Source organism: Hipposideros armiger, unplaced genomic scaffold (assembly GCF_001890085.2).
Source record: "Hipposideros armiger isolate ML-2016 unplaced genomic scaffold, ASM189008v1 scaffold_349, whole genome shotgun sequence".
NCBI lineage: Eukaryota > Metazoa > Chordata > Mammalia > Chiroptera > Hipposideridae > Hipposideros > Hipposideros armiger.
In genome coordinates this window covers 182,677-210,348 of record NW_017731699.1, presented here as the reverse complement: position 1 = coordinate 210,348, position 27,672 = coordinate 182,677, and the positions used below count along the sequence as shown (strand labels likewise).

General features: G+C 44.5%; 1 protein-coding gene across 2 annotated transcripts in view; it reads right to left on the bottom strand.

Annotated features, from left to right (window-relative positions):
- Nucleotides 1-3,013: 3,013 nt before the first annotated feature.
- The window catches only part of VTCN1 (V-set domain containing T cell activation inhibitor 1), a 42,040-nt gene continuing 17,381 nt past the window's right edge, over nucleotides 3,014-27,672 (bottom strand). Inside the window, exons 2-6 of one of the 2 annotated variants that reach the window (XM_019661459.1) lie at nucleotides 22,001-22,065; nucleotides 11,327-11,674; nucleotides 8,267-8,545; nucleotides 3,408-3,577; nucleotides 3,014-3,110 (exon numbers count right to left, since the gene is read on the bottom strand). In XM_019661459.1, the coding sequence (XP_019517004.1) occupies nucleotides 3,453-3,577; nucleotides 8,267-8,545; nucleotides 11,327-11,674; nucleotides 22,001-22,065 (817 nt within the window). In that variant the 3' untranslated portion in view covers nucleotides 3,014-3,110; nucleotides 3,408-3,452. Of the gene's footprint in view, nucleotides 3,111-3,407; nucleotides 3,578-8,266; nucleotides 8,546-11,326; nucleotides 11,759-22,000; nucleotides 22,068-27,672 lie in introns of those variants that run through there. The other variant, XM_019661460.1, reaches the window with a different exon arrangement.

Here is a 27,672-nt window from a genome sequence, read left to right as displayed (position 1 = left end):
TAGGCTTCCTTTTTGTTTTATTGATGGTTTCTTTTGTTGTGAAAAAACTTTTAAGTTTGATGTAGTCCCATATGTTCATTTTTTCTTTTACTTCCCTAGCCTGTGGGGATGTATGCTTGATCCCACTTTTAATAGTGTACCTCCAAGGGTTTCCTGAGCCTCCATCCTTATTTTGTCATCATTTTCAAGGGAGTTCAAGTGCACAGCAGTGAAGGACAGTGGACAAAATAGTATGTGATTTTGTGCTCAACTGCATGTACAGACGAAAGATGAGAGTAAAATCATGGTGCCTAGGACCACTCAGAGGTAGCTTCATGGGGAAAGAAGAATGTTTGCTTGAGGGTAGGAAGAAAAGAGAGGTCATAGCTAAGGTTCTGCTTTTGTGACTTAATTTTCATTCATGGCGTCCATACTGAAACTCCTGGAGATGAATGATGCGAAAGAGGACGCAAGGCAAGGGTGAAAGGAGCACGGAGCTCAGGCACATAGTAGTAAGTCAGTGTGCGTCAGAGCAGCCAGCCGGATGTGTGGAGACTTCACCAGCTGGAGGTCGGTCGGGAATTATAAGCTTCTTCAGTAGAGCCAAAGCACAGCACATGTGCCGTGGGGCAGAAGCCTTGTTAGGCACCCGTACCCCCTGCACACTGCATCCCCCAATGAACAATGCAGTTACAACGAATCTTCGGACAACCTGGGTGTAGTGGGTAGCCTATGCTTCACCTGGAAGTCTGACTTGTTTGTTCCCTCAACTGTGTTAATATGTCTGAAACGCGTTAGCCTTTGGATCTAGATTTGAGCCTCCTCACATGTTGGTGGGGTGCGTGATATTACTGGTCCTTGCACTTGAGCTGACATGATGCATCCGTCCATAACACACCTGCTGTGTGCTCGTGGACAAGGCCCAAGAACTGACCTCTGGAGGGAGCGGCCATGCGTTCCCAGTTCCCTGTCTCAATTTGGTTCCGTGTTGTTCTCTTCTTGCAAAACGCCTGGTGGGAAAAAGCCGGGAATGCAGCAGAGAAGAGGCCTCCCAAAAGCCCCCTGGGAATTTGAAAATGAAAGTTTCTATGGATTTTATCCTTCTGTTGACTACACCAGTGTGATTTTTGGCGAGTTATACAACCTGAAGATAGCCAATTACCCACACTGTACCTCTGGGTCTTCGTCTGAAAAGAGAAAGGATGAGGAAAGGTGACTTTGAGCTTTTCCACCTCAAAGATTTGAGAATTTGATAATTCCTCAGTAGTAAAGTCAGATTTTTTTTTGACGCTAGAGCAGTGGGTTTGTTCCCCTATATGAATTCAAGCCCATGGTCACGACTTATTTTCCTGGATAGAGACGTGCCAGGTTGGTCCAGCCTAGTGGAGTTTTCTTAAGAGATTAGACCCAGCTGCCTGGCCCATGCTCACAGCCTCCTCTCATTCTCACCCATTCATTTATCCATTCATTCAACACACATTTGTTGAAGGCCCGTTATGTGCTAGGTACTAACCTTTAGAACCCGATCTGTGGCTTTTTATCCACCTTCCCTTACACTCACTTTCTTTGACAAACCAGGCAGACAGCAGTATAGGAAATGTGTATTTAATCATTCTCTTGAATGGTCAGAACTCTAAAATCAAGTTTTCTATAACAAAATGTAATACAGTTATGGTGGGTCCCAAGTGCCAGGGAGGCAGCGTCTGCCTGCGTGTAAAGTGTGGGGGGAGGGCTGCAAACCAAACATTCTTTCCTATCACAGCTTTATTCCTCAGGGCCTCGTCCCAAAGGTTTATCGTCCCTGCTTTCAGAAGTCTCTGTGTTTCAGGAAGGTACATGCCCCTGTCACCTTGATTTGAATTTTGACGAGGCAGCGTTCTGAGATCTAAGCTCTGAGTGAGAGCACTTGAGATGGAACTCAAGCAGTCTCTCACAGAACTTGACATGTACAGAAAAATGAAGGGAAAGGAACTTAGAAACTCAACCGGCTGCCGATAATCCCGTCAGGAATCCCTGGTTGCCCCAAACTGAGCTCTGGCTCCCTTTTTTCTGGACCCTTTTCTACTTTACATCAGGGTTTCTTTACCTCAGCGCGATAGACATTTGGGGCTGGATAACTCTTTGTCGTGGGTTAATGTCCTGTACATTGTAGGGAGTTGAGCAGCCTCCCCGGGTTCTATTCTCTAGGTGCCAGTAGCACCCTGCACCCTAAACTGTGACAACTAAAATTGTCTCCAAATATTTCTGAATGTCCCCAGGAGGTTGAAAAATGACCCTGGCTGAGTAAGCCCCATTACTCTGGTTAATGCTGTTGAAAGCCAGCTTCGTCATTGTCCATGCAGGATAGAAAGTAGAAGCCTCAAACCTTGTGATGACATAATGCCACATGCACTCAACGTGACAGGCCTTTCCCCGACCATTCAAGGCTGAACATTATCTGAGAAATAAAATGGCGTCTGTTTGTTTATAAAAACAAGGTGCTCAGAACATTTAGAAAATCAATGTCACCCAACTATGTTTTTCTACGTTACGATTGTGGTCATTTCCCACATATCTTTAGCATTGATCGGGTGGGAGGAGATGCAGAAGTGCTTTCAGAAGCATCATAATGAAGAACGACTCATTTGAGCCATCACCAAAACGCAGCCACCACTGAATTGTGAAGTGGCAGCTGATTAGCAGCTTTGTACTGTGTCCACTACAGTTTAATTTGTGGATTATAAAATGTGGACGTATTGCAATAGAAACTTTCTAGAACTTTCCTCAGAGCAACACTACAGCAATATAATTAAAGATTCAGAGATAAAGGAAATGCATTATCCCATCCTCTCACTCCCCAAACGGGGTGGGTAAGGGGAGGTCCCTAAGATATGGGGGTACACTTGTCTCCATGTGCATTTTAGCAGTCTTATCACACTTCTCCAGTTCAGATGAATTATTTTCCCAACTGTTAATACATGTCTTTGAAGATAGATTTATCTTGTTCGTATTGGAATCTTCTATGGGTCGCTTTTGGCTTCTTTTTGCTTCTTGATCTTATATGTTCACCCCAGACTTCTAGACATGAATTCATTTCCCCCAAGGAGTATAAAACTAGGTCAGGTCTTGCGGTGAAATAGTTCTGCGGAATCCTGGGATTCTGAAAATAACAGCAATAAGTTACAATTACATCCATTTGGCAAACATCAGTTGAGAACCGGAAATCTCCCTGCCACTGTCTCAGAGTCTCACTTATTCAGAAATGGTCTTATTTTTCTGCATTTTGATGATGTTCTATCAAGGCCACATGGCACCATGGGCTGCGGGGGCGGAGGGATGGCTTGAGTCTTTCCTTAAGGGAGGGGGTCACCTCAGAGCAGGTGCTGGGGGGCTGGTTGACACAAGCACCTACACAACCCATCCCCCACACCATTCATGATGCATCTCACCTGTCGTACCAATGACTGTGCATGTTTTTGCGTGGCCAAGGCCCATTATTTGAGCATCAGGTAAGAGGAGAGAGACAGGAGTACCCAGCCGGTGGCAAAGAAAGAAGAGACACAGCGGGATGCCTCTGAGTCCAGCAGCTCTAGGTGACTCCGCCTTTTAATCTCAGAGTCTGTGAAGGGAGAGAAAAAGTTCAGGGTCATAGGGAAAAAGCTCTATCTTCTTCACATGGCTGGTCAGCAAAGAAAAGTACTCGGAAAACAGAACAAGTTGTTCCTAATACAACATGTACCCCAATTTGGGGGCAATTTTGTACCCCATTCTCTAGCTTTCTGTAACGGGCTTGAAAGCAGAGCTTTCCCTTTCTTCAAAGGAAATTCTGTTTTGTGGTCCACTCCAGCAAGCTCTCAGAGAAATGAAAAACTACACCAATAAAGAGGTCATTATTGGTTACCAAATAAAGAGCAGGCTAAATAAACAGCCCTGGCTGGTCCTTGGTTTCAGACACATTTGTTTTTCTTCCAGGCAGCAACCTTTACAGGTTCTGTGTTATTCGCTTTCTGCACACCACTACAAAGTGATGAGAAAGGATTGTTCTCATTTCGAAGCCGAGAAAGGTAGAAGTGAAGAAATTAAATTACTCCCTGCTCCATTTTCTCCCTAGACAGTCCAATCTCATTTAGTTCATTTCAGCTCTGACACTTCCTAGCTGTTTGACTTTAGGCAGGTTACTCAACCTATATGTATTCCAGTTTCTCCATCTATAAAATAGGACTAAAATAATAATAATAATAATAATAATAATAATAATAATAATAATGTACTTTATAGGGTTCTTAGGAGGATCAATGAGTTAATACATGCAAAGCACTTAGAACAGCGCTTGGCACACAGTAAGCACTCAATAAGAATTAGCTATAAAAACAATAACAGTAACCCCACTTAAGCCTAATGGGCATTGCTTTCATTAAGCTGATCATTTATTTTCAAATTCACCTCCTCAGCCCGAACTCTGTCCAGAGTTCCACAGCTGGATTTACAGTTAATACTGTGTATGTCAGTCATAAACATAATTGTTCAGTAAATATTTTTGAGTACCTACTGTTGGGGTTCAAAGGAGTCCAGTAAACAGCACCCCCTTCCCACCTGAGTTCTGAATCAATGAAACAGTAGGACAAGAAGAGGGAGGAAACTGGAAGACAAAAACGTCACCTTTATCACTGAGAAACCTGATAAAGAATGAGCCTCAGTGAGCTGCACGCAGCCCAGACCTCCCCAGTTGCAGGCAGCACACATGGGGGAGCCTTCCTCCTCCTCCAAGGGCAGATTCTGCCCCTGAAAAACTGATGGCTTTGGGGGAGCTGAGTAGAAATTATACTCCCTGAGGGTTAGCTAGAGAGAAAAGGCAAAAGGAGGGGCCGAGCTTCTTATGTCCAGCTGCTTCGAATAAACTCACCAATCAGATAGATGAGTAATGCCTCCTTCTCTGGTGAGGCGTGAGAGAGGGGAGAGGAGAGAGGCAGAAGGGTTACACTGCGGGGGAATCTCTTTTCATGGAAGGAAAGACGTGGCGTCGGGGGAAAGCATACTCCCCCAAACCCATCTTCTGCTGGGTAATGTGCGAAGCATCGGGCATCTCTACCTGGATCCACCACGGGCACTTTCAAGTCAACATCTCTAAACCCTCCTCTTTTGCCATGCGTGTTCCTTCTCCTGTGTTTGCATTTTTTGTTGGTAGCCTTCCTAACCAACCTCCTAAGCAACCTGGGTAGACAGATCAGACCCATGTGACTTGCTCTTTCTCTTGTCCTTCCCATTTGTATCCCGAAGGCCTGTAGATTATTTTCTTCGTGAACTTTTGATTCTTCTCCCTTTCCTTCCGGTTGCCGCCACTGCCGTGAGGGCCCTCCGAGTTTTTCCCCTGGACGTGAATGTAGGCTCCTGCCTTCCTGCCTTCCTATCTATCAAATCCATTATTCTTCTTTAAAACCCAGCTTAAACTCTGCCTCACCTACCGAACAAGCAGTCCTAATTAACAGCTCTTTCCCCTACAGTGACTCGTTTCTCTGTATTTATTGGGATGTACATATTGCTTTGTATGTGTCTGGAACACAATAGATAGTTGTTGAATGTATGACCTGAATTAGCCGTAAAGTCAGAGAACACAGGATGGGAACCCCATGGCCTCATCCAATTGTTTGAAAACATGTGGAATACCTACTGTGTACATGGCAAGGACTGTGTACATGTTATTTTCTTAACTCTGAGCCATGTCGTGCTACCAAAAGTTGTATTTAGTCTTAGTACTGATACGTGAAACCCTGGTTCTGATGTATCCAATAAGCATGTATGGGAAAAGAATCTGCTCACTGAATGAAAGTTGTGCTCAATTTCTGTGGTTTGTTCAGTTATTGCCCTTTCTGTTAGAAGACATCAGTTATACAGTTGGGAGCTTTTTATTGAGATCTAAACTGAGATACTGTTGTTAACACCCATTGTTTCGAATGCCCAACTCTCTCTTTTGGGAAGGCCTTCCATCAGGTACTGCCTCATTGGTTTAGGTGTGGGCAGCTGGTCCATGGTGAGCCTCTCTGGGAATGTAGACTTGGGCCGAGGGATTGAGGTTCAGTCTGGTTAATCGGAGTGAAAGAGACTTTTAAAACCAGGAGCTCTTGACATTCACATTCTGCTCTATAGACTAAAACAAGAGAAAGTAAATTAGAGAGTAAAGAGAGAATCCAGTAGACATGAGACAGGAAGAATCCCAGTGGAATTTAAGTTCCTGAAGCCATATTGCAGCACTGTCCTTAGTTCCACGTGACATCCCAATACCCTTTTAGTTAGGCTTATTTGAGTTGGTTTTCTGTTATAGGTAACTAAGAGTGTTCTAACCATTACAGTCACCAATTTGTTCCACAGGATAGTGAAAGCGCTCTCTTTCATATATACAATTTTTTATCAGATACTTTTTTATTGTTGTAAACACATAACATAAAATTTGCTATCTTACCATTTTTAAGTGTGCTGTTCAATAGTGTTAAATATATTCACATTGTTGTGAAACAGATCTCCTAAACTTTTTTATCTTGCAAATCTAAAACTCTGTATCCATGAAACAGTGAATCTCTTTCCTTCCTCCTTTCCCCCAGCTCCTGGTAACCACCATTCTACTTTCTATGTCTATGAACTTGACTACTTTAGATACCTTATATAAGTGGAATTGTATAGTATTTGCCTTTCTGTGATGGGATTATTTCACTTTGCATAATATCCTGACAATTCATCCTTATTGTAGCATGTGAAAAGATTTCCTTTTTTTAAGGCTGAATAATATTCATTTGTGTGTATATACTACATTCTGTTTATCCATTCATCTGTTGATGGACATTTTGTGTTGATTTTTCCTCTTGGCTATTGTGAATAATGCTTCTGTGAACATGGGTGTTTCAATATCTCTTCGAGCCCTACTTTCAAGTCTTTTGGATATACACATAGAAATGGGATTGCTGGATCATTTGGTAGCTCTATTTTTAATATTTTAAGGAAACTTTATACTGTTTTCTGTGGTGGTTGCACCATTTGCAATCTCACCAACATGCACAAGGGTTCCAATTTCTCCTCATTCTCACCAACACTTGTTATTTTCTTTTTCTTTTTTTTTTTAAATAGTAGCCATCCTAATGGGTATGAGGTAATATTGTGGGTTCCATTTACATTTCTCTGATGATTAGTGATGTTGAGCACTTTTGCATGTCCTTATTGGCCATTTGTATATGTTCTTTGGAGAAATGTCTATTCAAGTCCTTTGCCAATTTTTTGCTCTGATTATTTGATTTTTTTTGTTGTTGAGTTGTAGAAGTTCTTTTTGTATTCTGGATATTAACCATTTATCAGATATATGATTTGCAAGTATTTTCTCCTATTCCATAGGTTTCCTCTCTCTCTCTCTCTCTCTCTCTCTCTATATATATATATATATATATATATATATATATATATATATATGTATATATACATATATATACACACATATATACACATATATAATTTTCAATAAAAATTAAGCTGATGAAAATATGGTTTATTCAATTAAAGCCAGCAAACATTTATAGGAAACTTACAGTATGCAAGGTATTCTGCCTGATACTATGCTAAATATAAGACAGCAGTTCTCTTGATATATTCCTGCTACTATAGCTTGAATTCAGTTTAGTCCCAAGAGGGATGGTCTTCAAAGTTGTAACCCAGTCTGTGCATTTCCTTGACACTGGCTCAGCCCTAGGTTTTGTGAATCTAAAGCACTCAGGGAAGCTGGGGTGCTGGGCCACCTTGGGTCCCCGCCTTCTCAGCCTGGGGGGCCAGTTCAAATTAGAACTTTCAGATTCATCCTGGGCCAATGTTAGTGGGATCCTGCATCAGTCCCAGGAGGGCTGAATGAGACTAAGGCAGACTCTAAGTATTCAGATGAAAAGACTTCTCAAAGACAAGCTAGAGCTAAACCATTGTGGGGGGACATGGGGTGCAGAACACTAGCTGAATATTTCAAAGATGTCAAATCATCGTCAGTTCTCCACGGCTTCACCAAAGCCTTCCTATTGAGTTAGACGGGCCTTAGAATCCTAAACGCTGCTCTCCAGGCAGTAAGAAGGCATACAAGATGCCATCTTTGACCTCTATGCCATAAATATTGTCTTGTATTCATCTTCTTACGTAGTGTAATCTCAACGGGAATTGTGATCAAGGTCTCAGTGAAGAAAACTAGAGCTTTCTGTGGCCTGGTACATAATATCTCTGTTGTAGATTTTCATTTAGGTTTGTTTCTTACCCCAATAGACCCATACTAAAGCATGAAGGAACCCACCTGTCACTTTGATGTCCCCCGTGGCCTTGGCAATGCTGTTCTTAATCATGCAGGAGTATGTGTTGTTGATTGTGACATTGTAGAGCACAGATACAACCTTCATGGTCACGTTCTCAGAGTTCAGCTCAAAGCTGGTGTTGGCGGCTTCTGAGAAGTTGGCTCTCTGGTCAACTTGGGATGTCCAGACCACTGTAGGCTGGGGGAACCACCGGGGCGCCTCGCATCGAAAGCTCTCCGAGCTGGCATTGTAGTCTACATCTATCTCTGGGATGCTGAAGGCTGCAGGGTTGAAGGTCAGAAAAGACAGATGTCATGGTCAGACAGATAAGATAGGCTTTGAAATGCTAGGTCTTAGAAACACAATCATTTCCGCCATGGAAGTGACTGAGTACTTCCCCAGCGGGCTGTCTGGGAATGGCCCCCTGTGCTGTAGATGCAAATAACGATTATTCATAGTGCTGCTCTCCATCACAGCTCTGGCCCATAGCACAGACTCCAAGGACCTAAGCTCTAGGTATAACTGTTACAATAGATGCATTTCTCCATGTGAGAGGGGTTCTGGTGATCACAGAAAGGCCTACCCGTTAGGGAGACTGGGTTGCTTCCCAGGCACCCGTGAAGCCTCCTGGACTGTATGTATTTTCCTGCTGGAGAAAATAGTTTGGGTGCGGAGGGAGAGGAAGTAAAACCAGCTTTCACCTGTCACCCAGAGAAACCCCATCCACAAGCCTTGTGCTCATGGGGTTTGGAGTTTCCTTGGGCCGAGGCTGTCCTGCTGTGGTATCTAGGTAGAGAGACAGGCTCTTGTTTTCTTCTGAGATCCTCCTCCTCACTGGGGAGGTAACTGCATTTTGACATTAGGACCAGCTCCCTCCTCTGTCTAGGCAGAGAGACACTTGTAGGAAATGTTCAGGCCTGGACTTTTGACTGTAAAATGCTTGTTATGCCCAAACAGCAAGATATAATTTATTAATTTCTTTAGCAGCTTCCTTTGCCCAGGACTGTGCTGGTGCTGCGTGAGTGGAGAAAGGAAAGGCCTTGCTTTTTGCCCTGAGAGAGCCTGCTGTCCGGCAGGGCAGAGGACACTCCTGCGCTTGGAGCACACAGGGCACAAGCTTTTGGGAGATGCTGTGCGAAACTGAGTGTACACGACAATGAGACATCATTTACTGAAGGGATGTCCTGTGCAAGGTGCCAAATTCCAGACATTATTTCGTTAGCTCCTCACAACAGTCCTAAGGATACCTAGTATTGTCCCCATCTAAAAAAAATTAGCGCTTGCTTTTGGAATCATTTCAGATTTATAGAAAAGTTGCAAAGATAGCACCAAGTTCTTGTATACGCCTCACCCGGTTTCTTCAGTGTTAGCATCTTTGATAACCGTGGCCCACTTGTCAAAACTGAGAACCATCACTGCGCATGACTGTTAAATAAACTCCAGACTCTGTTTGGATCCTACCCATTTTTCCACCAATGTCCTTTTTCTGTCCCAGAATCCCATCCAGAATACCACAGTGCATTTATCTGTCACATCTTCTCGGGTTCCTCTGGTCTGGGACAGTTTCCCAGTCTGGCCATGTTTTGGATTCCCGTGACAGTTTTGAGCTGGTCAGGTATTTTGTAGGGTGTCCCTCGACTGGAACTTGTCTGGTGTTCTCCTCACCATTAGACTGAAGCTGTGGGTGCTGGGGAGGAAAACTACAGGAGGTAACGTGCCCTTCTCATCATATCACGTCAGACAGTGCGTGCTGTCAACGTGACTTATCGCTGATGCTGTCAGCTGTGATGGCTGAGGCAGCGTGTGTGAGGTTGATGTGGAAGCTGGACTTCACTAGGCCTGACACACCCTGAGTGTGGTGGGGGGTGGGGGCAGGGGGAGAGACCTCCATACGTATCTGAAACAAAAGATTTGTTTCATCTCTCTTGTATTTACTTAAGTATGGACTCCTTGTGTTCATTTTATACTTAGAGTTATAATTTAATACTGCATTGTTTATTCGGCTGCTCATGTTTCCAGTGGAAGCCCTTTCAGTTGGCTCCAGTGTCCCTTTGACGTGACCATATGAATCCCCATCTTAAGGTAAAGAAACCGACATTCAGCAGGGTTGCCTTGCCCAGGGCACTGTACAGGCCCAGGCCTGGCTCCAGCTCTGTGCTTCCAACCATTACATACACGTGTTATGAGGTGTCCAAGAAAGGCCTGTGCAGACCAGCTCAGGCCAGGAGGCCTCAGGCAGCTGGCTGCCTCTCCTTCAAGGCTCCCCTCCAATGCCACCTTGTCTCCATGGGGGCTTTCCTGTCCCTCCCCTCCCTGTGCATTTGGACATGACCTCTCTGTTCATCTGACTCTCCAAATCAATCCATTTATATTTCTCTTAAAGCATCTGATACACTCTACCAATTATTATAGACATTTACATATTTTTCTTATTTTTGCCCCAACCCTCAACTCTATAAGCTGTACACTAGGAGCCCTGTAAGTGGAGGGGCAACCACGTTTGTTTCTTGATCATTTTTTTATTCTTTCCAGTATCTATCTGAGTCCCTTGTACATAAATTCAGAAACCATGTTAAATTTAGTAGGTAAGGAAGATTGGATTTCACTGGGGGAGGATTAGTGAGTTTATAGGACAAAATTGTTTTGTTTAATTACCTATGAACTTCTCCTATAGTAAGTTCCACTGTCATAAGTCCCCGAAGGTGTTGATTCCAGACTTGGGCTAGGGCCTACTTAGCAGAGAAAAGTCTCAGGCCAGATTATAGTATAGGTTTCTCTTACTCGCAGCAATAGAGGCTCCAATAAAAGAGACTGTATTTATTTTGGCAAAATATTCCAGGGAATATACATGAAAACTCAGAAGAGGCTAGAGCCCTGAACAACATTTTAAGACCTAATATTATAGCGGTCTTGGACAGCATGGATGGCTGCTCGCAGAATTCGAGGATCTTGTCTGATACGAGTCACTCATGAACATAATACCATATTTCATTAGCAAACCACGTTCTTTAGCCTCCAGTATCTTTTGGCACTTTCTTTCCCTCTCTCCAAAAGTCACTCACCTCCAGTTTTGTACTCAAGGTTCGCATTCCCCTTGCCTTTGGAAGTGACGATGTAACATTTGTAGGTGCCAGCATCTGTGAGTTGCACGTTTTTCAACCTCAGGGAGGCATTGCCAACTCTCACTTGATCAGCAAACACAGCTGTCCGGCCTCGGAACATCTCATTCTGGTCTGACAGGTCATCTTTGCCTTCTTTGAACTCATGGACCAAGCCCATAATGCCTTCCTTCAGCCACCGTATCACGATATCAGAAAGCTTGATGTCAGGTTCAAAGGTGCAGCTCAGGATCCCGTCCTCCCCGATGTTCCCAGCTGAGGCGAGAGTTGTGACTGTGACAGAACGTGTGCCTGAAATCCAGGAAGCAAGCAAGGGTCAGTGCCAAGGAACTTCTACAACCCAAACCGTCATTCCTAAAAGCCAAACAGAGACTTCTATAGTAAGTGAGAAATGGAGAAGCACAGGAGAGGCATAAAAAAAGACATAAGGAAGATAGAAAGAGGAGGAAGATAATAGTTCGGATATCTATAGCAGATCTGCCATAAACAGTGGCTTTTTGAGCCCAAGCAACCCAAACGGTGAGGGGCAACAAGAGGAGACTCTACTGAACTTGGGGTCTGAAGATGAGAATTGAAGTCCTGGCTTTGTCACTTAATATCTGTGCGACCTCGAAGAAGTCATGTAACCTCTCTGGATCTCAGAAAAATGGAGGTAAAGATATCTGTCTTACTTACTTTAAAGAGTTCTTGTGGGGATCAAATCAAATGGATGTGCACTTGATTTGCAAACTATAATTATACGTAAGAAGTACTGTTATTCTTAGTTAACCGGAAGTGGCTCAGAAGTGAAACCTCATGTGAACTAAATGTGACTAGTAGTTCTGAAGAGTGCTAAAGTGTTATTACTTTTATCTCCATTTGAATGATGAGGAAACTAAGGCACAGAGAAGATAAGTGAGTTGGTCAGGGTTATAGTGCTAGCCAGCTATGGCATAACGAAGAATGGTACTTAATTAAATTGTTTCTTGGCCTAAGATAGAAGACACTCCCTCCTCTCCAAACATATTACCAGTACAATATTAATTATGGTGCCAGCCATGTCCATGGCCTCTTTCCCACTCGGCCGGCCTAGAGCCCTCTCAGTCTGTGAAGGGTTGACCAGATGTTCTTTCTGTACTGGGGGCTGTCGATTGGTGGTGCCTGTAGGAGTGATTTAATTAAACCACTGAATCTTGTTGGGAGGTTGCTGTGGTTTGGATGTGAAGCTAAGGAGAGGATGGGTCTTTGAGCCTAACAGGAGACTGGAGCAGACACAAAAAAGTATGGGGGAGACACGATGAGAGAAAGATGAAGAGTCACCTGTCCCCAGAGCTGTCTTGGATCCTGAGGGTTTTCAGGTCCAATTCCAGTCCCAACCTCTGAGTAACCTTTAAACAAACACCTTATATTAAAATGGTCTGCACGAACCTCTCTTTCTCCCAGCCCAAAAAGTCCAACATGATGGGTGCTGGATTTCTCAGCTTCCTTGTTGGTATTCCCGCCTCTTACCTTTGCCTCCATCCGATCTATTTTACATGCATTCATCTTACAGGTAGACCTTCAAGTACAATCTGAATATGTTCGTTTTCTAATCACCAATCTTCTATGGTCCCAAAGGCTGCGGAGTAAAGTTCAGACTGCCCAGCATAGCTTTCAAACCTAAATATTGCATGGCACATAGGAAATGCCCACATTTAATAGCTCTTATTGCTTTATGGCCTTATTTCTACCATTATAGCCTTATTTCCAACTCCATTCTTCCATAGTTGGTACTGTTTATTTCTATCAAGTGATTTATTGGTTTTTCTGATTTCAATGGAAAAATACATAAGCAAGGCATACTTGGTATTTTTCAAATGTAAGAGGTAAACATTATGAATATAAGGATATCCTCTCTCGCCTCTCCCAGCCCATAAGGGGTTGGAATTGTACAATTGGCTCCTAGGGCTTTATAAGTAGATGAAGGTAGTGGATGAGGGACAGCCATGGAAAAGCTAAGCGAGAGGGATTTATATGAGAAAGAACAGAGAGCCACTGATGGAAGAAAAATCTTAAGTACAGAGGAACTTGTGCACCAGCTGGGCTTTGGGGTGTGGAGAAGAGAGGCTGAAGCAGCTGCCACGTGTGGCCATTCATGTGGGGGATTTGGGAGAGAAGAGGTGAAGGAGTATGGCATGATGTCTTGCTGTGTAATACGAATGCAACACACCCCATACCCTGCCCTTGCATTTTTTTGGAACACTACTTTAAAGATTTCATCTGCTTTTCAGTTATTTTTGCTTGACAGACTGATATCCAAGACATCCCAGGCTAGTACTGGTTATGCAATTATATGATGCATTTTCACATCCCTGTTCATCTCGCACCTACAGTGTATAGTTCCTTCCTCTCCTCCATCACGAGTTACCCAAATTCTACTTATATGCAAGACTGTTCAGATGGCAGTCCTTGCATGAAACTTGCTTTTGATCTACTGAGACACAATGAACAGATCCTTTCTTTACTCTTCCTGACACTTTCCTTTGACTTTATTACAGCAGCTGTCCCCCTCCACCTTGTCTCAAGTCTATTCTGGCACTAATTTGTAAGCTTTTCAAGGGCAGAAGCTTTTAAAATCATATTTGTAATCTCTATAATGCTGCGATGATTAATTTTACTGGGGCATAGGGTGCCCAGATATTTTGTCAAACATTTTGGGTGTGTCTGTGAAGGTGTTTCTGGATGAGATTGATATGTGAATCGGCACATGGAGTAAAGAAGGTCACGCTCCCTAGTGTGGGAGGGCCTCATCCAATCAGTTGAAGGACCTGACCAGAACAGCAACAACAAAAAGGCTGAGTAAGAGGGAACTTCTGCTGCCTGACTGCTTGGAGTTCTGAAACATTGTCTCTTGGGTCTTGAGCCTTCTGGCTTTCAGACTGGAACTACGTCATTGGCTCTCCTGGTGCTCAGGCCTTCAGACTCAGACTGGAACTCAGCCGTCTGGGTCTCCAGTTTGCTGGCTGCAGACCTTGGGAATTCTCAGCCTCACTAATCGTGTGAGCCAATTCTTTCTAAGTCTATCTCTTTCTCTTTCTCTCTCTCTCTCTCTCCACACACACACACACACACACACACACACACACACACACACACGCTATTGGTTCCATTTCTCTGGAGAACTCTGACTAATGCAAATTTTGGCACCGAGAAGTGGGGGTACTGCTGTAATAAATGTCTAAGCATGGGGGGAAGCTTTGGAGCTGGGTAATGGGTAGAGGCTAGAAGAGTTTTGAGACGCATGCTGAAGAGATGGATGTTAAGGGCTATTTTGGTGAGATTTCAGATGGAAATGAGGAATGCATTATTGGAAACTGGAGAAGAGGCAATGATTGTTACAAAGTGGCAAAGAACTTGGCTGGACTATGCCCTAGTGGTCTGTGGAAGGTTGAACTTGTGAGTGATGAAATTGGCTATTTCGCTGAGGAGATTTTTAAGCAAAGTGTTGAAAAAGCAGCTTGGTTACTCCTGACTTTATATAGTAAAATATGGGAGAGGAGAGAGATGAATCGAAGAAGAAATTGTTAAGCAAAAAGGAACCATGACTTGGTTCCCAAGATTTGGGAAATTCTCAGCCTATCCATATTGCAGAACATGAGAAGGTTGTCCTGAAAAGAATGCTAAGGGTGTGGCCGAATGCCCATTTGATAAGGAGACAGTAAAGTGTGACCTAAGGGCTTCATCAGCCACCTCAGCAGAAGCCAAGAGCAGAGATGGGATCGCACCAGCAGAAACACTGCCAGTTGGGGGCAGGAAAACTAAAGGGGATAGGAAAAAACAAGAAAATTAAGAAAGGCTGTCAGACTTCTTAGATCCTATAGGACTGGACCATAGAGCTGCGAACATGTGCTGTTCTTCGAGAAAAGGGAAGAATAATCCTAAAGGTGATTCAAGGTCATTAGGGGCTGCCTGCTGGGCTTCCAAGAGTGACGCCCTCACCTCTGTTTCAACAGGCCAGAGGAACTTTGATGGAAGTCTTAGAGATGGTGCCACCTGGGGTCTGGGGTGACTTCCCAGCCTCTAGAAAATATATTTCTGTTGTTTAAGCTACCCAGTCCATGGAGTTTTGTTATGGCAGCCTGAGCAGACTAAGACAAGTGCCTAATGCTATGTCTCTACAGAGAAAAATAATAGTTGTTGAGTGAATGAATGAATGAATGGAAATCAGTGGAAATTAAGGCATAATGGTTCTATCCAAAATTATTATAGGAGTAAAGAACATTCGGCAGGATTATACATCTAAATTTTGGGGAACTGTGAGCCAGTGAAAGAGAAGGCAGTGAACATACACAGATTCTCAATAAAGTCATGGAGCAAATGTAACTATGTGAGAGCAAGGGCAAATTTGATTGGAGTTTCTAAAGAGCCATTAAAGCTAAATTGAAAAATTACTTTCCAGAAAAAAAAAATAATTAACACAGTTTATGGAGAGAATGAAATGATAATGACTTATTTCAGTATGGAAATTGTGCTACTGAGTTAATTTTAATGTGTTGGCCTTGAGCCCACAGGTGGAGAATTTGTGGAAATCTCTCTAAGAGAACTTAATGATTAAAAGTAGGCAGCTGTGGGGTGCCCCAGAGACTCACTGCAGGCTCTAGCCAATTTAAGGTTGCATTAAGGATGTGGCAGATGGAGTGAGTGTAATGCTGAATAAATCCCACCCTCCCCATATCAAATCAAGAGGAGGAATAAAAGCCAGTGAGGACTTAAAAAACCATCAGGACCTGGCCATTACTTGGCACCCAGAAAGCAATCAATCAATACTTATTTGTGAGGTGAGAATGAATGATGATTAAAAGTGATAAAATAAAATTTCAGCATATACCTATTGCTTCTCACAAAAAGAAATCTGTATACAAACTTGCAAACAAATGTTGGCTCCAGGAGCTGTGTTCTAGAAAACACAGTCTGCTCTGATAGGACCCTCCAGGCCTCTGAACCACCAGGGGCTCCTGTGCCACCTGGTGAGCCAAAGAGCTCCAGAGGTGGTCTAGAGGCAGCTGTCAGTGAATATAGAATCCCGGTAATTTAAGCAGTCCCCATTTTAAGGATTTCAGTGGCCTCTAAGATTCCATCAAACTTCTTTAGAGTTGCAAGACCCCGTCACTTACTGAAAATGAATTCTGCAGCTCATGAGAGCTAATTACTGTCCCAGCTCTGGTCTGCGTGGGAAAAGAGCTAGCTGTGAAAGGGAGCAAGCTGACCCACACCCGTTCTTATTCACATGGGTGGGCACTGTTCTACTGGAAAGTGGGCTTACAGGTAACACAAGGCCAGGATTCTTTACAAAAATTATGATTTGGGGATGCCCAACACCACTGGATAAAACTTGGGAAGTAGACTTCCCTTTGAAATGACTCTGTAAGACAAGTTCTGTAGGTTCCAGTAGCACAGAGAATGACTAGAAGTCTTCAGCAGGGTCTCATTCAGCATCTACTGGAACCCAACTGTCTGGATGGGCACCACAGCTCATGGCTTTAAGGTGGAAACACATATGCGTAAGCCTGCAACTGTGGAGCCTGGGTTTGGACGGCTGAGTGCCACTCTTGCCAGAGAAGAGGGCAGGGTTGGTGGTAGCAGTCCAGTGCTCCTGTGAGAAGAAATTAGGAAGGATCTGGGCCAGGGTCAATGTAGCAAAGCAGCAGCAGACTCTGGTGTTGGGGACACTGGCACAGTTATCAGGCTGTCTGGCCACTTACTGGGTATGTGACCTTGGGCATGTTTTCTAACTTCTTCATGCCACAGCTTTTTCACCTGTAGAATGGGGATGCTAATAATCGTAGTTCCTGCAGTGGGTCCCTGAAAGGTCTAAATGGTACAAAGCAGGCAAAGAGATGAATATATAATAGTACCTGACTTGCCACACGTGAAACCTAAGTCAGTGATATTGATAACCATTATTAACTAGAGTCTTTAGGAAAGGTTGCAGATCAGAGCACCAGGAAGAAAGGAGCAGTTTGCTGACCACTTATAATGACTCAGTTTAAGCCTGATAACAGCCACTAGAGGGAATAGTATCATTATGCCCATTTTATCACTGAGGATGAAGACGCTCTGTGGGATTAAATGGCTCGCCTGAGGCCCTGGGCCTGGTAAGTCATGGGGTCTTGTCGGATTCGAAGCCTTTGCTCTTTCTGCCATGTTTTGCTGATACCCAGAGCCAGACAGAGATGTGTAGAGAGCCTACCCTCTACAATGGTCTCCCCACCTCATGTCAAAGTAAAAACAATTGAAAACCATAAAACAAGTATAAGAAAGGCCAAAAGCTGTTTGTTTTCTCAGATGACTACTATTTGGTATTTAAAAAAAACACATCAAATTCTTTCCAATTTGTTCAGTGCTCCTGTTTTGGTGCCATAAGCACATGCCTGATTGTCATATTGAGTAGACCGCAACTTTCATCCATTGTCCAACGGCGGAGCATTTATTAGGAGGCAGTGTCCTGCGGCTTCCTGCCCTGGCCTCCCTAACTTCAGAGGGGGCCTGCCCTGGTGTGGCCAGGAAGCTGGGCAAGTTGTAGGAGGGGCTGGATGAACGCATTCACAGTAGCAGATGACTATTACTAGCACTGGTGGTATCAATACAAATAGCAGTGGCAGCCATTTATTGCACACGTGTGTCAGGCACTTACGAACGCTTTGTCCTTTAATTCCCATGACTCTGTTTTACCAGTGAGGAAACTGTTTCTGGAAGGTTAGGTTATATCCCAATGGACAAAGACAGTTAGTGTCGGACCAGAGATTAGAACATCTCTGTGTGATTCCTAAACTCGTCCACTCCACAGAGCCGTTCGAGTCATCCAGTGAGTGAGTGATGGCGCAGGGGCTGGGCTAAGCAGGGGCAGGGGACTTTCCACTACGTCTCCCTCTTTCTTGAAAGGTCGCCCACGAAGGCTGTCCTATAACCAGGGGTCAATGGGAGCCCCCTAACCGCTCTTCCAAACAGTCTACCTCGAATGCTGTTTATGTTTTATGGCAGCGGTTCTCAACCTTTCACAGGGGTCGCCTAAGACCATCGGAAAACACATATTTTTGATGGTCTTAGGAACCCAGACATCGCTCCTCTATCGTCTCCAGGCCCACATGCAGATACGCCCACATACGAGTACCCGGCGACCCCTGTGAAAGGGTCATTCGACCCCCAAAGGGGTTGTGACCCACAGGTTGAGAACCGCTGTTTTATGGGGTCCACATTTAGAATTTGTAAGGAGTAGGCTGGCTGAGAGGAGGTGGCATCTACAGCCTTAGAAGAGTTAAAAAGAGGCAGATCTTTATCTGTATTGAGGGATAGCTTGTCTTTAGACGCTGTGGTCTCAGGAATGATGCCTGCAAGGTGAGCCAGAAAGCACCCTTCTTCACCACAACTGTGCGTGAATGTTATCACCTGTCCATACAGGGCGCTGGTTAGGAGTGTGGGTTCTGGGAGCAATCTGCCAGGGTGTGGAAGCCATTTGTGGCCACTTGCTAGCTGCATGCCACCTTAGGCAGGTTTCTTATCAGGACGTAGTCATAATATTTATCTCCTACTTGTTGTGAGCAGGAAATAAGATAATACCTGCAAAGTTACTTAGTACAGTGAGGCATAATAGAAAGGGTCTGAAAGATACCATCATCTACTTAATGCTATTTGCTTAATTTCGCAGTCTTGTGTATTAAGCCAACTAACATTTTACTGAATTTATGTAAAGTGTGATAATAGGATGCTCTCAGATAAGCATTATGGTCCTTTAAATAGAAGCAACTGAGAAAAATCCGTTTAGTGTTAAACTAATAAACAGCCCATTTTATCCAAAATCACCAGCTTTCATCCCATGAAATAGGAAGGAGGCAGAAAACCTCTTTGTTGGTGGTAGAGCTTTAATATTGTTGGGTTGAGTAGACTGTAACTTTTATCTAGTTATTTACCCCTTCATGCATTCATTCACTTGTCTGTTCCAAAAGCACTTAAGGGGCACCCTCTGTATGCGAGGAACTGACCCAAGTACCTGAGGTTTGCTATGGCTATGCAACTGGAAAAGGTGTAAGCAGCAAAAGATTGACTGTCACAGGTTAAAATTCTTGCTAGAGTAGTTAAAGCCACTAACAACTGAAAGATAACTCTATAAGGGCTCTGATGCCAAGCCATTTAGCCCTAGGCCCCAAAAAACCTAGACACCAAGATTTAGTGTGAAGGACAAACACTAGGATTTTAATTCAAGGTGGAATATAAGATCAAGAATAGGGTCAATTATAGTTTAGGAAGAGTTAAGCATTAGTGATGCATTCCAAAATGTATGCATTGATATTTTTTAAAGTTAGCCCAATATATGCGCTTTACCAGTCAATATTTTATTTCCAATGTACTTATAATATGTGTGTATTGAAGTATTACATACAATGCATAAAAATGTACACATTATAACTGAGTCGTCTGAAGAGTTATTACAACTTCATCCCATGAACCACCATCCATACCGAGAACTAGAACTTTCCTACCCCCCGGAAATGCCCTCCTGCCCACTCCTGCTGGATAGCCTCTCACTCTTCCCACGGTCATAGCTGTGTTGCCCCTTTTAACACCAGAGGCATTTGCCTGTTTTCACATACATGGAATTATGCAGAATGAACTGTTTTGTGTCTGGCTCTGCCACTCAACGTTATCTTCCTCATATGAAACTGTACTCAGCCCCCTCAGTCACCAGGAAACAGAAGTGAAAATCGCAGCAGCTGCCACCATCGCCGGTGTCGGCGAGGAAACGGGGCGCTGGACGCCTCCCACACGCCAGGTGAAGGGCAGGCTGGGAGAGCGCTTTGGGAAGCTGGATGGCTGCCCCCACTTCAAAGCTGTTTAATGGCTTGCTGGATATACTATTTTGTGAAGTGCTTGTTGTAATATATAAAAAGAATATAAAAATAGGAAAACAAAGTAGGAAGAGGGACCTTAGTGAAGATAAAAGCCAGAATTAATTAAATAGGTAAACAATCAGAGGGAAGTAAAAATAAAACCAAAACCTGGTTCTTTCAGAACTACCACAATGCCAATGACAATAATTATACTTCGTAAATCTGCTTTAAGACAAGAAAGAGAAAGAGAGACAGACAGATAAAAATGCCCAAGATTAGGAATAGGGAAAGACAGAAAATAACATGAAGAGGAAACAAATTATAAAAAAATGTTAGAATGATAGTGCGTTCAGAAACAGATCCACACACATTTGGATACTTGATTTATGACAAAATGGCACTGGTGAGAAGTGAAGGAAGGACGTGTTTTCAGTGACTGCTGTTGGGTCACCTGGAGAGCCGCATGGGACAAATGAATCTTGACAACTATCTTATACCAGGCACGAAAGTAATTCTAGACAGTTCATAGGTATAAATGTGAAAGGTGAAAACTTCTGCAAGATAACTTAAAAGAAAATCTTCATGACCTTGGGAGAGGTAAAGCCACCTTAACCAAACAGGTGACTGAAAGCTCCAGATATAAAGAAAAAGATTGATATGTTGGACTATGTTCAAATTAAGACATTAAGAGAGTGAAAAAGCAAGCCATAGAGTAGAAGAGCTCTTGAAATACATATAACTAAATTTGCATCCAGAAGAAATAATTCCTACAAAGCAAAAAGAAAAAAAAGACGATCCAACAGGAAAATGGATGAAAGACTATATATACGTTTTTGATGACAAAGGAACTGAGAAAGGTGCCGCTAAGTGTTTTCTAGGCAAACACATCTACAGTGAGTTTTCTTCATTTAGGCCTTGTCCTCACACACACACTGTAGGAGAGTGACAGAGAGAAAGGCAACTGAAACTATAAAACAAAAGTTGTGTAGCGACAGGTTTGGCCACAGACTAAGTTAAAATAACTGTGTTGGCCTGAGTCAGGCAGCTTAAGGGAAATATTGGGTTGTTGGAAAAGTCATGACGTATTTTTTCTGTTTTTCATTGCAAAAATGCATTGAACAACACAACTTGCCTCAGAGAAGACAGCTGCTGGCCTAACTCACCCAGCATCTTAATTAATGTGGCAAGAGATGCTTCCGAGACACAGTCTACACAGAAGAAGAGAGAGAATGGTCTTCCTTGCAAATGACGTCAGCTAGCTGCATCGAGAAACGCACCATCGATGCCCCAGTGGCACCTGTTTCCTACTTGGAAAAACAGTCATGGCTGGTGTTCTCTTCACCCAAGACCCCTTTGTACAAAGGCTTGATATTCTTTAATATTTCAGGGGAATTTTCGTTGCAAAGATGTCATCTATCCAGGTCAATCATTGCTAGAGTGGCTTGGCCCCCGCACTTGACCTCTGACCCCAGGATGATACCTTCAGTGCTGCCTGGTAGATAGAACACCCTGATAAACGTTCCATCTGATTCCCTCAACTTCCTGGTGATGCAGACATTACTTCCTGCACTCCATAAATGAGGAAACCAGGGCCCCAGGAGTTATAATAAATGGCTAATGTGAGGGGAACACCATCGGTAAGTAGAAGAACCAGGGCTCTTCTCTGAGGCTCTCTGGGTCCAAGAACTGTGCCCTTTCCAGCCCACCACACAGATAGGGCAGGGGCTGAACGGTGAGGGGTGAATGGATGGTGGTAATGCGAGAAATCCCATACCTGAAATCCCGAAGCCGATGATGAGCGCAATCGCTCCCGCCAGAATAATGATGATGCTAATAATGCTGTGGGGAGAGAGAAACAGGAAGTCACTTCATTCCATTTAACACGCCAAACTGCAGCTTGGGCTCCTGTCTGTCATTTGTAAGAATGGCTACATAAAGCATCTCAGCTTTTTCTTCAATGTAAGCCCTTCCTGGAAATGGGCACCTTAGAAAGGAATCTCAGCAATCCTATGCGTATGCCCATCGTCCTGGGGCACCGGGAGAGACGGAAGGGGTGGCCCTTCCACCTGACTGTGTGCGTCATCTTACTTTCCTTTTCCAGATCAGGGAAGACCATGTACCAAGACTGTTGGGGCAGAACTGATGACATCCCTAATGCCAGGTGCCACCTGAGGGGGCCTGGTGCCATACTCGGCCCCCCGAGCATGCCTGCCCGTCTCTTCTATCATCAGTTTACTGTTCTGTCTTCTTCCGTAGACTTTAAACTCCGCCAAGGACAGTGTGAGGTCCATATGTTGTACCCGCTCATCCCTAGTCCACTGCTCAATGGAAGCTTACTTTCTCTTATGAAAAAAGTAACACGTATTTATTACAGAGAGTTTCGAAAGTACAAATAAGCAAAAACGCCACCATCTAGACGTAGCCATCGTTCACTGCTTGTGATGGATCCTGCCAGTTTTGGATGAACAGATGAGCAAATGTGACATTTGGGAAATAAACAAGGAAGTGTTGCTTACATTTACGGAGTGCTAGGATTATGTGGCAGACGTGTTCCGGGCACCATGTGTGGGTTATATCCTCTATCCATGCGACACCCTTGTGAGCTGAGCAGACGAGGGAATGACAGGGAGGTGAGCATCTTCCCTAATTCACATGGTTGGCAAGAGGCCGAGCCGGGGTTAGAACCTGCTCTGGAATCCGCACCCGACTACTTCCTCCACTGCCTCCCAGGGCTGAGGGCTCACACCTGGGGTGTGCCCGTCCGTTCTGTCCAGGGGAACCCAGGGGACACCAGCTTTAGCGGGCGAGAGTGACTGAGGCCGAATAGGAGGTGCAGGTCAGAGCCGGTGTGCTGGTAGAGCCGGTCCTGGGGCGCATGCCCGCCGCTGCCTGCCCTGCTGCATGGGTCATCAGGCAGGTGTCCTGGGCCACACTCTCGCATCGCTGGAGTTCCCATACTCCCCACACCCGCACTCCGGATGCAGGACCAAAGAAAGGCGCAGGCAGACAGAGAACGATGCTGCAGGGAGGAGAGGGAAGCATGGGGCGTTTACTTTCTGCCCTGAGTAGGTTCATTGTATCCGGTCTGCTTGGCTCAGGGTGGGCCCAGCGTAGAGAAACAATGGACATACAAGACACCGTTTGAGTAAACAGTTCCCCGGGCGGCCAAGTCCTCATTGAGGGCCAGCCATGGAATAAGCAGAAGGAAGCTTTCAATAATAGGGCATCTGTGATTGATCCCAAAAGGTGGCCACATTTGCCCACTTCTCCCTTTGTACACCTTGGAGCAGCCTCAGTTCATACTGGTCCAAGTGAGAACAGCTAGACACACTCATAGCAGGAGGTACCGTCCGGCTCGCTTTGACCCCAGGATCAGACGGAAGACCTGTGTTTGTCACCCAGGGATTCATTTACCGTGGGGAAATGACTGCATCTCTCTGAGACCCAGTTTCTTTGTCTTTAAAACGGGAATAAGAGTAATTCCTGCTTTACCTGCTATAAAGGTATTATGGTTTGAAGTGTGACCCGCCCCCCAAATTCATATTCTGAAGTCCTAACGCCCCGTACCTCAGAATGTGACTTTATTTGGAAATAGGATCGTCACAGATGTGATTAGCTAAGATGAGGTCATACAGGAATCGAGTGGGCCCCTAATCTAATACGACTGGGGGTCATTATAAAAAAGGGGGGAATTTGGACACAGATAAACACACACACACACACAGGGAAAACACCATGTGAAGAGGAGAGCAGAGATCTGTAAGCCAAGGAACACCAAAGATTGCCAGCAACCCCCCAGAAGCTTGGGGAGGGGCCTGGAACAGAGTCTCCCTCACACCCCTCAAAAGGAACCAGCCCCGCCCACACCTGGGCTGCCAGGCTCCAGGCCTGTGGGACAATACGTTTCTGTTGTTTAAGCCACCCAGTCTGTGGTGCTTTGTTACAGCAGCCCCAGCAAACTAATACAAAAGGGTTGTTTTAATATCAAATTTGACAACATATCATCCATAATTCATATATTTCTTTTTACTATAAAAAATTTACTTACAACCATTGGCTGTAAATTTATTATTAGAAGCTATGACTTCAACCTAGAGAAGAATTCAACTGGTAATAATAAAAATATCATAGTATTTTGAAACATCAAAATTTGCATGAACCAGGCTTGGTGCTAAGTGTTCAATGTGCATTTTCTCATTTTGTTGGAATGATCAAGTCCTGTTATCACCTTACTTTCTCTCACATCCCTCCATTTCTGTCTTCAATGCTTCTTGTCAATGCCATGTCTCACCGGAATTATTGCAAGGCTCTCCTAACAGTTACCCTAACAATTGTCCCTGCTTCCGGTCTGGGTCTCTCCAACCCATTGTTCACTCTGCCAGGATTGGCGGTGACTTCAGGATTTCTATATAAGAGCAGCTTGGGGGAGACACCCTGGCTTGTGGACCCAGCAGCCTACATAGGTTCAAGTCGCAGCACCAACACTTACTAATCACGTGGCCTTAGGTCTCCATCTTGTGAAGACTGAGCTAACACACTTTTAAAAAACCACTTAGAATAGTGCCTGGCCTGCAGGAAGCTTCAGTAAGTATTAGCTGTCCTCATTCTTCTGCTGTGGTTCTAGAACAAGCACACGTTTCTAACTTAGAGGATGTGTCTCCTTGGTGGTGCTGATGGAAATTGTTGTGGGGACGATCCCTCGGTTCCGCTACTGAGCTGTTGGCAAGAATGATCACACAGTGATCGTAATAGTCCTCTGCTTAAAGCTCCAGGTGCCTTTCTGTTTCTCTCACGATAAAAATCCACTCTCTGATGAAGCCCACAGTGTCTTCGAAAGGGGTTCTCGCCCTCTCTCTCCGGCCGCATTGAACCATCATAGACCCCCTGCCACAGGCCTTCACATCCGCTGTCCCCCTCCCTGTCCAGGGGGGGCTGCGCAGCAAGGACACTCAGCAGGTACCTGGACACTCACCAACAGGAAGGGGCCAGTGCAGGTCGGGCATTTCAGTTAAAGCAGCTGAGCCGTCTCTCTGACCCCAGGCCCATAACCCCCCTGCTGTGGAAGCAGAACCCGTCCATCTGTCAGCTAGTTCCCTCTCTGAGCAGGGATCACCTGGAGGTTTGCTCTGCACTGGTCTTTCCTTGGGAAACAGTTTGCCCTCCAGGGCCTTGGAAAGAGAAGCAGGAACTGTCAGAGCAGCCAAATTAAGTAATTCCTGGCTGCTGCTTATTCGTTTTTTAGAAAGACGAATGAAATATTTCATGTAAGGTGCTTTTACATTGCTTTTTGGTTCTTACTTCCCCAGAATAATTTCCAATCACTATGCCACAGGAAATTTTTAACGCGAAACTGTCTTCTAATCACTGCATTTGAATTCACAGTGCACAGTCATTAGACACTCCTTATAAAAGTGCCTGGATGAAAATCGACGCTTTGGAGGGATTCGTTCATTTAATGAAATTTATTAAGTACTTACTATGTGAAAGACATTTTGCTGGGCGACCTGGAGGAAATATAGACAGAAAGTAAACACGAGGAGCTTATAGGGTGACTGAGGTAAAACACACACTCCCATCCACATACAGCACACACGAACATACATGCACACACATGCCACTGTAATGGCTCGAGACAGAATGCGGTGAGGGCTTCAGTAAAGAGAGAAACACGTTCTCACAAGAACTCTAGGGAGGCAGCAAGTATTTGAATCTGAGAGAAGTAAGGGGACTCAAAGTGCATTTTCATGAACAAGTTTCAAAGAAAGCAAAGAGAAAGGTTTCATTCAGGAATATGTTTAGCTAATTCACACTGCTACACTCCAGGGCAGAAACACAGAGAACAGTGGTTATTTCTGCTGCCCTGGACAGGATCAGGACCCAGGCAACACACGTTAGTGCGCTGGGCTGGGAAAATGTGCTTTCAGGGGCTGCGGACCTCAGAACCTTCCAGGGGAGGGGCCCCCCTTGCAACCTGAGGTGCTGGCAGACGATCCAAGCGACCCCAGGGTGGCCTTCTCAGCTCCTGGACAAATGTTTGCTCTGGCTGCTGCTGCTTTCCGCAGCCCTTGAAAGATGTCAGGCATTTCTGTTCAGAAATGACATGCACTCCAGATAAACCTCACATTCTGTAAAAGGTAATGGGGCTTATGGGAAAAAATAAGGTTGAGGGCAGGCCTCGGCAAACCTGTGTGACTTTGCGATGGGCCTGTGCTTGGTACCTGGTGAGGTAACTTGGACAGCCAAAGCAGGCAGCTCGGAAGGGCCAGAAGCTGCTTCAGGGGACATTAAAAATGCACAGAATCAATTGAGCAGAAGCTCTGACTTCGGGTGCTGTGAGCCAGTGAGGGTGCTGTGATGGTGGGCACAGAGGAGGTGCCACCTGGGATGTACAAGGCCAGGGTGTGCTTCTCTGGGGGCGGAGCTGCAGTGCAGGTGTTCATTTAAAATCTAAAGCAAAAAAGAGCCGAAAGCCACACTGCGCCCTTCTGAAATTGTCATTCTCCTCTGCTATGCCACCTCCCCTTGCCTGGGGGAAAATGCGCGTGAATCAACACAGCTTCTATCCTATATGTCATCATTCCCCTATTTTCCAACCACGTATAAGCTAATTGGTGCTATAGATACATCTATTGCAGCAGACAGACTGTATTACTGAATTACTGAGAAATAAACTAGGATAGAAATACCTCTCTCTTAAGGACAAACTTTCATTGCATCCAGCCGAGGTCCCTGAGGGTGATACACCAATAGCTAATGCTTACCAGGCACTGTTCTGTGTGCCAGTGCTAAAGATAAAGTGTCTCATTCATTCCTTACAACAATGCTATGAGGTAGGCACCGCTATTGTTAACTTTTTACATGTGAGGAAACTGAGGCATCACTTAAGTAACTGACCGAGCTCTCACAGCCAGAAGGTGGGATAGCCAGGTCTCAAACCCAGGGAGTCCATCTTGTGAGCCTGGGCTCCCAAGAGCCACACTCCTGTAAAAGTCCCACACGGCAGGAGGCCCCAGTTCCGAAGGCTCCCCTCACCCCTACCCCTGCATATCTCCTCTAGCTCTATCTCCGAAAACCAGGGCTTTTTGGGATCTGCTACACAGTGTTAGGACACTCGAGTTTCTGCGTCCTTCTCAAATACAGACAACTGAGAGACACCACGTTCCTTACAGAATCTAGACCATGCACTTACTTCCACTTGAGAAACTGATAAATGATTAAAGCTCTGAAAACTAGATTAAGTTAATCTGAATAGATTCTACTTTTCAATTAAATATACCAAGCAGAGTATCTGAGTAAATGAAGTAAATGTTTGAATAAATCAGACATATTACTTTGTCCATAAACTAACTAAGTGACTAGGTTTATAAAGGAATGTTGAAATTGAAGGCATTTATTTCAGCCAATCCAAACAGTCCCCTCCCCCCTCTCTCCCTCCCTCCCTCTCTC